Source organism: Rhamphochromis sp. 'chilingali', assembly GCF_963969265.1.
Source record: "Rhamphochromis sp. 'chilingali' genome assembly, chromosome: 1".
Classification (NCBI taxonomy): domain Eukaryota; kingdom Metazoa; phylum Chordata; class Actinopteri; order Cichliformes; family Cichlidae; genus Rhamphochromis; species Rhamphochromis sp. 'chilingali'.
Genome location: NC_137929.1, coordinates 69,385,087 through 69,398,549, shown reverse-complemented (window position 1 = coordinate 69,398,549; position 13,463 = coordinate 69,385,087). Strand labels below are relative to the sequence as shown.

General features: G+C 39.8%; 1 protein-coding gene across 5 annotated transcripts in view; it reads left to right on the top strand.

Annotated features, from left to right (window-relative positions):
- LOC308395849 (uncharacterized protein) overlaps positions 1-12,971 on the top strand; it is a 33,540-nt gene extending 20,569 nt beyond the window's left edge. For 4 of the 5 annotated variants that reach the window (XM_080880872.1, XM_080880870.1, XM_080880871.1 and 1 more), the window contains 9 exons: positions 3,724-3,897; positions 4,170-4,343; positions 5,922-6,095; positions 6,316-6,489; positions 6,706-6,876; positions 7,133-7,306; positions 9,269-9,442; positions 10,576-10,622; positions 10,798-12,971. In XM_080880872.1, the coding sequence (XP_080736998.1) occupies positions 3,724-3,897; positions 4,170-4,343; positions 5,922-6,095; positions 6,316-6,489; positions 6,706-6,876; positions 7,133-7,306; positions 9,269-9,442; positions 10,576-10,622; positions 10,798-11,363 (1,828 nt within the window). In that variant the 3' untranslated portion in view covers positions 11,364-12,971. The remainder of the gene's footprint in view (positions 1-3,723; positions 3,898-4,169; positions 4,344-5,921; positions 6,096-6,315; positions 6,490-6,705; positions 6,877-7,132; positions 7,307-9,268; positions 9,443-10,575; positions 10,623-10,797) is intronic. The other variant, XM_080880868.1, reaches the window with a different exon arrangement.
- Positions 12,972-13,463: the final 492 nt, after the last annotated feature.

The window sequence follows — 13,463 nt, the reverse complement described above, 5'->3', positions numbered from 1 at the left end:
CATTTTTTTAAATTATTTTAATATATATGTATGCTTGTGTATAAGTACACAAACAATACACATATGCTTTCAACTGTGTAATTTAATTCTAGGTAGCTCTGTTTTGGAAGTTCAGTTAATGCTAGATATGTTTTTTGGAGTTTGTACGTGTTTTGTCTCTAGGAGCTACCGCATATATTTATATATAAACATATATAAATAAAACTACTTTTTTTAACATTAGTAATTCCTTTTGTGCATAATTTTATATTATTGTTAATAATAAATTAATTAAAGCAACAAAACAACCTGAAGAGCCGGTTCGGAGCCAAAAGAACCGGCTCTTTTTAGTGAGCCAAGCTGAAAGAGCCGGTTCTCTAAAAAGAGCCAGAAGTCCCATCACTAATATTCAGTGCTTGCTCTGAAGTTTAGGGGTTTTTTTTCGCTTTAAAAATAGTTTTACTTCCCATGCAGTGAACAGCGGACACTAATGTTTTTGTCACTTTATACGGAATCAAACTCAAAGTAAAGTCAGTACTTCCACGCTTTAAACACTGCACAGTCATATGCTCTCCTGCACTCGATATATTATCCATTGTTGATCTGCACACAGCTTTTGCCACGAACGTTGCACTCGCTTACGTCATTGTCATGAGACACTCTCGCAAAAAAATCACGGTTTTAGTAATGCAGTAACGCAGCGTGCTTTCGGGAAAGTAACAGTAATCACCTTTATTGCAATAGTAATCCCTTACTTTACTCCTTACTTGAAAAAAGTAATCGGGTTACAGTAACACGTTACATGTAACACGTTACATGTAACATTGCTTGTAACACGTTACTTGTAATGTTACTTGTAATGCGTTACCCATCTCTGGTCAGTAGGGATGGGTATCATTTAGGTTTTATCCGATACCAGTACCAAACCAGTACTTTTGAAATGTGTCGGTGCTTAAACAGTGCTTGAACCGGTGCTTAAAGAATGAAGAACACAAACTTTGTCCAAAAAACTCTCATGTTTAGCTGTTTTTTTGTAAAAAGATAACAATGTTAGCCTTTTCTGCAGCTATAGGGGATTTCTGGTATCACTCTTGGCTGGAAGCAGTGCTTAATCAATGAAAAAAACACGAACTTTATCCAAAAACCTCTCATGTTTAGCTGTTTCCCACTTTTTCTTTTGTCATTTTAGCCTTTTAGCCAGGGTGAAAGGAGTATCTGCCATCAAACAAGAAGACAGCCGCATGTAATTACGACGGTGTTTGCTAGTTCACCTTACATGCATTAATTTAATAACGTAGTTAGCCCACTCAGCGTAAATTACACACGAACAACATGAAGCTACTCACGCAGAGAAGAACGGCTGCTGCTGCCATCATCATCATCCGTCATCATTTCTGCTACACTGGCAGGGCTAGGGGCCAGGACTCTGCTCTTCAGGTTTTTGGGGGATGTTGCTAACTCCGGGACCGATAACAGGCACCACACCCGCAGTATATGTGCTCAATGTGAGGTCTCGCAGCAAGCTATCAAGTACGGTGCATTTCTCGGCTTTTAAAAAAACGCTATGCGTCGCCAGGTGTTTCATCAGATTCAAGGAGTTACCTCCTTTGCACAGTATCACCTTAAAGCACTTGTTGCTGGCTGCTGAGTTTGCATCTTTTGCTGTGAAGTACAGCCAGACTTTGACTGCTTTGCCTTGGGCGTGTTTAATCTGTATTTCTGCTCTAAAAGAATGTACGTACCTGGGCTCGCCTACTACGCTTGCAAAGGTAAAATGATTGGCTAGAATCCAAAGTGTATGACATCTCAGTAAAAAAAAAAGCACCGAAGCACAGAACTGGTGCCATAATGGCACCGGATACCGGTACCCATCCCTACTGGTCAGGATGATCAGTTTTGTTGTAGTGTACATCAGCTGGTTGGTTTCAGTGATGGTCACTGTAGGGATTGTCCCTGATGCTGCATTCACATCTTCTAGTAGACTTTAAGAGGATATTTCACACATTGTCCTTTTTCATTAGTACATACTCGGCTCGACTCAATGCAACTTGACTTGACACAGTTTTAGTTGTTTTCCATTACAAATAAGTATTACTTCATGTGCTTGGGTTGATATAGCAACGCGGCTGAAAGTCCTGTACCATTATTGGTATCAGACACAAATAATACAACAAAGGAGGATGTTGAGGGCATGGTGTGCCTGCTGCTCGATGTTTGCCATTTTGTCAGACTCTAGGATCACGATGTTAGTTTTTTTGCAAACATTTCGTTGTTATCAGGTTTCAAAAATGTGGGTTTTGATTTTTATGAAGGAGACACTCTTGTAACTCATCGAGTGATGCCACTCACTGGCCACTGTGTGGCATGCAGTCTGTTCCATCCATCTGTGGTTCGGGCATCCTTGTCAGATGCCTAAACCACCTCAACTGGCTCCTTTCGATGTGGAGGAGCAGCGGCTCTACTTTGAGCCCCTCCCGGATGGTTGAACTTCTCACTCTATCTCTAAGGGAGAGGCCAGCCACCCTTCGGTGGAAGTTCATTTCCGCCACTTGTATGCGCGATCTCGTTCTTTCGGTCACTACCCACAGCTCATGACCATAGCTGAGGGTAGGGACATAGATTGACCGGTAAATTGAGAACTTCACTTTTACACTCAGCTCTCTCTTCACCACGATGAACCGGTACAGCGTACGCATCACTGCAGCCACAGCACGAATCCATCTGTTGATCTCTGGCTCCCTTCTCCCGTCACTCGTGAACAAGACCCCAAAATTCTTAAACTCCTCCACTTGGGGAAGGAACTCCTCCCCGACCCGGAGTGGGCACTCCACTCTTTTCCGGCTGAGAACCATGGCCTCAGATTTGGAGGTGCTGATCCTCATTCCCGCCGCTTTACACTCGGCTGTGAATCATTCCAGTGCGAGCTGGAGGCCATCACCCGATGAAGCCAACAGAACCACATCATCCACAAAAAGCAGAGATGAGATTCTGAGACCACCCAAGTTAAAGCCCTCCGCCACTTGGCTGTGCCTAGAAATCCTGTCCATAAAAGTTATGAACAGAATCAGTGACAAAGGGCAGTCCTGGCGGAGCCCATTACCCACCGAGAACGAGTTCGACTTATGTGTACCAAGCTCTTGCAATGGTTGTATAGGGATCGAATGGCCCGTAGCAATAGGCCAGACACCCTATACTCCCATAGCACTTCCCACAGGACACTCCGAGGGACACGGTCGAATGCTTTCTCCAAGTCCACAAAACACATGTAGACTGGATGGGAAAACTCCCATGTGCCCTCCAGTATCCTCGAGAGGATAAAGAGCTGGTCCAGTGTTCCACAACAGGACGAAAACCTCATTTTTCCTCCTGTATCTAAGGTTTGACTAGCGGATGGACTCTCCTCTCCAGCACCCTGGCATAGACTTTCCCAGGGAGGCTGAGGAGTGTGAGCCCCCTGTAGTTGGAACACACCCTCCAGTCCCCCTTCTTAAAAATAGGGACCACCACCCCGGTCTGCCAGTCCAGGGGTACTGCCCCTGATCTCCACATTGCAGAGGCGTGTCAGCCAGGACAGCCCTACAACATCCAGAGCCTTCAGGAACTCAGGGCGGACCTCATGCACACCTGGGAATATGTTCTAGTCTATATTTATATTTAACCTATGATTACTGTTGACTAGTAACAGAATAAGTTAGTGACCAGTAGTAATATCATTGTTTGTTTTGGGGTTTTGTTTTTTTTCAGATTGAGTGGCTGTAACCTTTCCGAGAGAAGCTGTGAAGCTCTGTCCTCAGTTCTCAGATCCCAGTCCTCTAATGTGAGAGAGCTGAACCTGAACAATAATAACCTGCAAGATTCAGGAGTGAAGTTTCTGTCTCTTGGAGTGGAGATTCCACATTGTAAACTGGAATCTCTCAGGTCAGATCAAGTCATATTTTGTTTTTTAACAAGCAACAACAATAAACAGTAATAATTGTTGCTAATTAAATGTGCTAAATAAATTGACTTCTTCCAAAAAATGCTACCTTTGAATTTTTAGTAATGGAGTAGAAGTCACTGTTTAATATTATATCTGTAAGAATTCCAGCCAGTCCTGCTATTAGAAATACTGGATAATCTCAGATCTTGTCTCATGAATACACTTTATCACCAGGTTTTTTTTGTCTTCTTGTTTGTTTGTTTTTCCTTAGACTTAGAGGTTGTAACCTTTCAGAAAGAAGTTGTGAAGCTTTGTCCCCAGTTCTCATATCCGACTGCTATAGTCTCAAAGAACTGGACCTGAGTGACAACAATCTGCAGGACACAGGTGTGAAGCTTCTGTCGCTTGCAGCAAAGAGTCCACACTGTAAACTACGGACTCTAAGGTCAGATCAAGTGTTTGTTCTCTCTTAAAAAATAAAAGATATAACCAATAAGAACTGCCAATAGTTAAGTGAACTTCACACTCATGTTGTTTTGCCTTTGAATTCTTATATTTTAGTATAAATTACAGTAAACTACTACATTTGTCATGTTGTTAGGTCTAGGTATGAGTCACCAATGTACACTAAGAAGGTGATTTCCACAAAGAAATATTAGTTTTTTTTAGGTTGGATAAACAATCTAAGAAAATCTAAGAGCAGTCAAAATCTACAACATTAAACTCTGGCTACTTTTGTGAAAATACTCTGTGGACTGATGAGACAAAAGTTGAACTTTTTGGACAGTGTGTATTCCATTACATCTGGTGTAAAAGTAACACAGCATTTCATAAAAGTAACATCACACCAGCAGTTAAATATGGTGGTGGTAGTGTGATGATCTGAGGCTGCTTTGCTGCCACAGGACCTGGAAGACTTGCTGTGGTAAATGGAACCATGAATTCTGCTGTGTACCAAAGCATCTTGAAGGAGAAGGTCTGAGTTCTGTAACAGGACAATAATTCAAAACGCAGCAATTCCGCCTTTAAATGGCTTAAGAAAAACAAAATGAAAACTTTGGAGTGACCTAGTCCAAGTCCTGACCTGAATCTGTTTGAGATGCTGTGGCATGACCTTAAAAAGGTAGTTCATGCTTGGAAGCCTACCAATATTGTTTAATTAAATGAGTGGGCCACAGTTCCTCCACAGTGCTGTTAAAGACTCATTGCCAGTTTTTGCAAATGTTTGATTGCATTTGTTGCTGCTAAGGGTGGTACAACCTGCATTTAGAAACTGCTTTTTGTGTTTACTTGTGTCATCTTTTTCTAATATTTAAATTTGTTTGATGATCTGAAACATTTAAGTGTGACAAATGTACAAAGAATCTCTAATCTTTGGATTTCTTTAGGTCCTGTTTTATTTTAGTGCTCTTTTGTCTCCTGTGTCTTGCATTTAGTCATTACCCTCCAGCTTTACATTAAAGGAAACGACAAGGACTGCAAAAGCATTCATGACACCACTTTATATCTTTATTTTTATGATGTAAACCATAGTACAAGACAGAGTGGCAGGTTCTGTACAATCTTGCAATGTGTGTGCTTTGCACAGGTTATCACTTCAGATGATGCAAAACGATTGGTATTACCTGGAACATGCTTTTTACACAGTTGAAGTTTGTTATTATGCTTCTTTGTTGGGTTTTAATTCCTCAGATAACGCCTGCCCACTGCTCCTCCTGCTTGTTTGTCAACCCTAATATGATATTGCTCTAGCACTATTCAAACCACATGATTCATTTGCTGCTGGGCTCTTCTAAATGACAGTTTTTGTTTTAGTCTGTCAAAACATTGATGGAATGAGTTCTATGAATGGTAAAGCTTTAAGGACTCCAGTCGGTCGTAAAATAGAATAAAATATTGCCAATTCAAGTAACTCTTCAATGAAGCATAAAAAACTTTTTTTGTCGTCTTAAAAATTTTGAGTGCAGCTGTTGTGGTATTAATAAGATGGAATTTAACTGAATTATTGTTTATAATTTTTTAGAGTGAGTCATGGTAATCTCACAGAGAGAAGTTGTGAAGCTCTGTCCTCGGTTCTCAACTGCCAGTCCTCTAGTCTGAGGGTGTTGGACCTGAGTAACAACAACCTGCAGGATTCAGGCATAAAGCTTCTGTCTGCTGGACTGAAGAGTCCACACTGTAAACTAGAAGTTCTTGTGTGAGTTGAAGTGGTAATGTGTTTATCTGTTTACATAAATATTTATGTCCCATATTTAATATTTGAATGTTTTACACATTAAAAATTTTTTTTTGATGAGTTTAAGACAATAGTGAGCTCTATTTCTAAACTAGCATTAAATATTGCAAAATCTAGTAGCTCCCTTAGTAAGCATGATTCATCTTTAACACCTGTGTTATTTGTCTTCCTAATTTTTCAGACTGAGTGACTGTGACCTCTCAGAAAGAAGTTGTGAAGATCTGTCCACACTTTTCAGTTCGAACTCATCTAGTCTGACTGAGCTGGACATGAGTAGCAATAACTTTCAGGATACAGGAGTGAAGCATCTCTGTAGTGCACTGCACAGTCCACACTGTACACTCAAAAGTCTCAGGTCAGACGAACTGATACTGCTTATTCATTTATTTTTGTTTTTGTGTTTCTATCAATTGAAAAAAAAAAATACATTACAAAATGTTGGTAAGTCGATTTCATTCACACTTTGTTTTATATTTGTATTTTAAGCATTTTAATTTAATTCTTGATTTGTTTAACATAAAATGGAGGATTCAGTCAGTAATTAAACAAGATTACTTATTTACAAATCTAGATTAAGGAGCTGTAATCTCTCAGAGAGAAGCTGTGAAGATTTGTCCTCAGTTTTTAGCTCCCGGTCCTCTAGTCTGAGAGAGGTAGACCTGAGTAACAACAACCTACAGGATTCAGGAGTGAAGCTTCTTTCTGTTGGCGTGAAGAGTTCAACTGAGATGAAAACTCTCAGGTAAGATAAAGTGATATACCTTTGATAAAATTACAAAAATACATTTTAACTATTTTAGGTAATTATATGAACTATATGAATGCTATTATTGTTTCTTTGTATTTTTTTCTAAGTCAAAGTAAACGGCACCATTTCTGACTTGTTTAACACAAGGGACTGCTTTTGTTATTTCCAAATCTAGTAACCTCTCACTAAGGTAGGAATACTCATTAACACCAGTATTTCTTTTTCCTGTCTTCTTCCTAATAAAATTTAGACTGAGTGGCTGTAAACTCTCTGAGAAAAGCTGTGAAGCTCTGTCCTCAGTTCTCACCTCCCAGCCCTCTAGTCTGAGAGAGCTGGACCTAAGTGACAATGACCTGGGGGATTCAGGAGTTAAGCTGCTGTCTTCCGGAGTGGAGAGTACACTCTGTAAACTGGAAATTCTCATGTAAGGATTTTGACTTTTCAATAAAGATCATTTATTGCATGAATAAATGATCATTTAGATGATAACTCATTTAGAATCGTATCTGTAAATATGTATTGGCACATTACCATTTCTCTAAATCTTCCAAATTCTACCCATTTAAAACATATTAATGCTAGTGGCTAGTATCATACGTTAATAATAACTGGTCCACAAAGTCTAGTGTGCACCAAATCTACTGCTGCACACTGAACTTGGTGGTGAAACTTTGCCGTAATGACTTGGAATTTGTCTGTGAGTTCAGTTATAGGGGGAAATGCTTATGCAGTTCTAGGATATCCAAAACTTTGCACTGAAGCTGTGACAACTGTCAAGAGAGGTGGGACTGAAAGAGATTAACTCTGTCACTTCACATTACAGCTGAACTATGGTGCAAGGTGTCAAAATCCAGCCTTTTGTTTTTAAAATGTTAGAGTGCTATAAAAGTTTATCTGTCTATTCCTTTGCTAATGGTAAATAATTTTAATTATTACATAATTATTATTATACAAATACAATTAAAGTATTAATATGATGAATGGGAAATACAGCTTGATTAGTGAACTTGTTCCAATATCTGACTTGTGACTGATTCAGTTTGTATGTGTGTGCCTCTATACTGGGATCCTTAAATAAGCAGAAATATAAGCATGATACACAGCCAAGAGCTTGTCTGGGATCTATAGTGCTTGGACAGAGTGACTAAACATACATTTATAGAACATTTCATCTAACCATGACGTACTTAATAAAAGAAACTATCCTGAAGTATATTGTGATTGGTGAGCTAAGAGTTTCTAGAGGAAGAAGTGAGAGAAAATATTCCTATGTTTTTGAATTAAACATGGATGTATGATGATGATAGCTGGATAACAGGTGATTACGCCAGAGTACCCAAAATCTTTGGACCCAAAAATTATTTGTTTTTTTCTGTTCATTTTTGCCATGCTAGATTATAAATTCAGGAAAAATTTGTCACAAGTGAGTCCACTCAGAAATTCTGAAAGTAGTCTCTGGAGACTTGTTTTTCCAGCGACTGCGAGGCCCCTCCACACAAGTCACATTACCTCTACCAAATGCGATTACTCTATCAGAGCACCAATCAGGATAGTGTTCCCCATATCTTCTTCACAGTTTATCCTACGATCAAATTGGCTTAGAAAAAATCTGAACTTCTTACTCAGTAGCACTAATCTGGTGCCAATCAAGCATCTGAATGTCAGCACCTGGAGTACCAGAAGCTCAAAACAAGAGTCAAAATTTTAAATTATGGGCAGCACTGTGGCACGGTGGTTAGCACTGTTGCCGCACAGCAAGAAGGTCCTGAGTTCAATTCCACCATCAGGCCGGGGTCTTTCTGTGTGGAGTTTGCATGTTCTCCCCGTGTTAAGGTTAATTGGTTAATCCAAATTGCCCATAGGCGTGAATGTGAGAGTGAATGTGAGTGTGAATGGTTGTCTGTCCCTGTGTGTTAGCCCTGCGACAGACTGGCGACCTGTCCTGGGTGTACACCGCCTCTCGCCCTATGGCAGCTGGGCTCCAGCGTCCCCCGCGACCCTGAAAAGGATAAGCAGAAGCGAATGGCTGGATGGATTATGGGCACAACCGACTCTGATGCTCAACCCACAGAAGTATTCTCCTTAGCACTATTTAGTGATTCAAAACTCCCTAGATCCACCAGGAGAAACCATTTCGACCCTGTCCTGAAAAGTAGAACAGTCAAAGTTTATCTCATTCACATCTGCCTCTGATCATCCAACACCCACCTTGTCTGCAGCTTCACCTCCTCATCTCTCCTGGTCAGGCCTGAAACCTGTCCAATTAAACTCTGGATTCTCTTTATTTGCTCTGCTTAATTCTCCACACTCTGGAATCTCCGCTCAATTCAGTTACTATTCCCATGCTGCTCTAAAGCAGTTGTATTGCTATTTTGTGTGTCTGCAGACTGTCAGGATGTCTGATCACAGATCAGGGCTGTGATTCTCTGGCTTCAGCTCTGGAGTCCAACCCCTCCTATCTTAGAGAGCTGGACGTGAGCTACAATCATCCAGGAGACTCAGGAATGAAGCTGCTCTTGGCTGGACTGAAGGATCCAGGCTGGAGACTGGACACTCTCAGGTATGGAGAGAATGTCTGATAGAGGAGGAAGAGCTGAGCCCTCTACTACAAAGCAAGGGCAACATAGATGAATTTTCTTTTACTGACCTGGTTTCACTCACATTAACATCAGAAATGGGGACAAGCAGTCTCACAAAGCTAGTTATCAAACTGATAAGTAAACCTATGGTTTATATGAAAGGAGTGGCACTACCAGCATCTGACAAAACATGAATAAGTGTACTAGTAGCAGAGCAAAGATTTTACGATACTGACGGACTAGATGCGCCTGCTCCTTGTCATTTCAAAATTTTTCTCTCTGACTTTGTATCCTCTACGAGAGTTTGTGTTGTATTATGTTCACAGCTTATGTTTTTCATTTTCTATTATAGAAGTCTTTTTTTAAATTACTAGTTAAAGAAACAAACAAACAACCATGACAACAACAACAACAAACAAAAAGACAGTCTGGGCCATATGCTACCAGAACTACCAGAACTACACATTTATTTCTTACAATTTAATTCCAAAGAATCATGCTGACAGATCTTTCTTTGTCACAGCAGCTTTATCTTTAACATGCAGAAAAAGAGTTAAATGTTTGACTTCTCTACACTGACAGAAAGGGGAGTTTCAGTGGTTTAGCCTGCTTAAGATCAAAGTGGGCTGTATGTGGCCCACAGTGTAAAATGAGTTTGATAACCCTGGTCTAGATTAACGGATGAATAGAATACATTTTCTGGGATTTCCTTTCCTGCATGAGTGATGATGCATTAAGACATATTTATATGGAACTGAGACTGGTATGAAATAAGATTTTACCTCTTTATATATACACCTATACTGTACCTATGTTATTGATTTAACTTCATAATGTTTTTCAGTGCTTTTTAAATTCAACATCTATCTTACCATCTCACTCAGCAAAAAAAAAAGGAACCATTTAAATATGACAGAAATACTGATTTTATTTATATAAAATTGTATTTAAAATATACAAATATGTTCCCATATTGCCCAGCTCGAAGTGTATTTGTGAAAATGTTGGACTGTTCCTTTATCAGTGTCTAACAGTATGTGTACGAGAGCCATGTAATGTCCATGTGTGCATGCTGAAAGAGACTGTGCTGGTCTGACCCCCCTCCTCCTTTCAGGGTGGAGCCTGCTGGAGTCCGATGGTTGAGACCAGGTCTGAAGAAGTGTAAGTGTGTTTTTAATGTGATTCATGAAAACAAAGCAGCACACATTCAACCATCTTCAAACTGTTACATCACTCATTCACATCTCTGATGTCAGGAGTCATCATCAAAGTGTCGATCAATGAACAGATGATGGATCAATAACTGCAGCTGGGTTGTGTTTGTTCTCTCCATCAGATTCCTGTCAACTCACAATCGACACAAACACAGTGAACAGAGAACTCAAACTGTCTGACGACAACAGGAAGGTGACACGTGCGGAGGAGTATCAGTCATATCCTGATCATCCAGACAGATTTGATTGGTATCAGCTGCTGTGCAGAGATGGTCTGACTGGTCGCTGTTACTGGGAGGTCGAGTGGAGAGGAAATGTTGATATATCAGTGAGTTACAGAAGAATCAGAAGGAAAGGAGAGCTACTAGATATTAATTACTGTTTGTTTGGGTGTAATGATCAGTCCTGGAGTCTGGAATGCTCTGCTGGTGGTCCTCATTGTGTCTGGCACAATAACAAGCAAATTCTTATTCCCATCTCCTCCTCCTCCTCCTCTGTCTCTAACAGAGTAGCAGTGTATGTGGACTTTCCTGCTGGCACTCTGTCCTTCTACAGAGTCTCCTCTGACACTCTGATCCACCTTCACACCTTCAACACCACATTCACTGAACCTCTTTATCCTGGGTTTCGATTAGGGTACAGCTACACTGGTTACCTCTTTTCTGGTTCCTCAGTGTCCCTGTGCTGAGTTGAGTGTAAAGAGTGTCTCCTGTTAGAGAAACACTCTGACTGTTGAACAGATAGTTCAGTCTGTACATGTCTGTCTCTTTCACTCAGAAACATGTTTTCAGATTCATGAATTCAATCAGTTGATGTTTTAAACTGTTCTGAATGATTCCTTGTAAACTTCTTGCTCTTCAGTCTTTTAAAGATGGAAGCTCCCATTATTCCAGGATCCACATGTTGTTTTTCTGTCTTTTTCCACTCAAAGCTGAATATCAGTATGTTGTGTTTCACTAAAGCTCAGTTCACAACCCTGCATTTTCAACAAGTCTAAGCTCACTATCATGTAATGATTTTTCTTGATTATACTAGGTATGGGTTAATTTGCTTTAAGACATGCTGCTTTACTCAATTTATACACATGTCAACGTTTTAACTGAAAGTAGGTCTGAGAGGGTTGATTTTCTGCATGTCAAAGTTGCCCATCAGTGTTGGTCAAGTTACTTGAAAAATGTAATTAGTTACTAATTACTTGTCCAAGAAAGAGAAACAGTCTGACTGTTGAACTGACTGTTGACTGTTAATCACAGAAGAAATTTTCTTAACATTTAAATCTATTTTCTGCATATTCCAGCATATAAAATAAAATAATGTTTTGTTTTTACACTCACTGTTTCAAATAGATGTAAGTAAAACACAGCAAAAAATAAATACGGTGCTGCAGCGGTCATTTCAGTGGGGGGATCCAGGGGTTTCTCTGTGAATATTCCTGTAGCAGCGTGCTAGCGTGCTTGCTCAGATTTGAAGTTTAATTTTTTGCTGTAGAAAGAACAGTGTACAGCAGATGCTAATGTGGAAGCCACCCGTAGGTAATTGTGTTATGAGACTTTGAGATATTTGTAGGCATGTGAAAGCCGAAGGTGTGGTTTAGAAATAAAAATAAAAGACCAACAACATCTGGAGGACATCTGTCAGGTGTGCACCTGTAAAGAGTCGATTCACTCTAATCAGCCGAAGGTGGACTCTTGGTTGTTTGTTAGTCCCAAACGCTGCTGCAAGGCTCTTAACTAAGACAAGAAAAAGAGAGCACATTACACCAGTGTTCATTACACTGGCTTCCAGTACATTTTAGAATTCATTTTAAAAAAATTTAAAATTTAAAATCTTTTAAAGCTTTTAATTGTGATGCCACTGCCTACATTTCTGATCTTTTAGAACCCCACGCTCCCTCTTGCAGCCTGAGATCATCTAATCAAAGGCTGTTGGTAATCCCATGAACTCGTTTTAAGACCAGAGGACATAGATCTTTTAGAGCGGTGGCCCCCAGGTTGTGGAATGCTCTCCCTCCATCATTACGTTGCCTGGATTGTATTTATTCTTTTAAAAAGCAGCTTAAGACTCATTTATTTAGATTGGCTTTTAATTAGATTTGTGCTGTATGTTTGATTATTAATGTATTTTATGCATTTCTGTTTTTATATTACTGTGAAGCACTTTGTGGTTTTTATCCTGTGAAAAGTGCTATATAAATAAATTGATTTGATTTGATCTTTAGAAAGCGACTGCTGTTTGAATGGTCATGTCGCATTAAATCTGTCTTCTACGTCACTGACACAAGACAGACGCCAATTATCAGCGCCGGAGAAGCGCCCGATAAGACATCGCGAACGCTTCCTGGCCATCGAGTGAAACTGTTTGGAAGACAACGTTGGAGAAACGTGAACATTTTATTTGTACTGTATAATCTACAGATTCTGACAGAAATCTGCAACTATCCTTTGAAGCACCACTCCTCTCTAAATCAGCAATAAGGATCATTATTAGGCCATATGTAAATAACAAAATAACTTTATAACTTAAAGCAAAATTGGGAAACGTAAAGTCTGAAACAAGTCTTTATATTTACGGCCATCAGTCAAACAATACTGTTTGGTCTGGGTCTAAACAGAGCGCGTTGTGTGTCGCGTCTTCTTTTGCGCATGCGGGCTGCTTTGAGGGTTCACACTAGAGCACGTTTGCTGTCACATTTTATTTGTAGTGTGAACAAGCAGACAAAAAAAAATCAGATGTGACTGAAAAATCTGTATTGAGCATTAAGACCTGCAGTGTAAATGTAGCCTTAGTG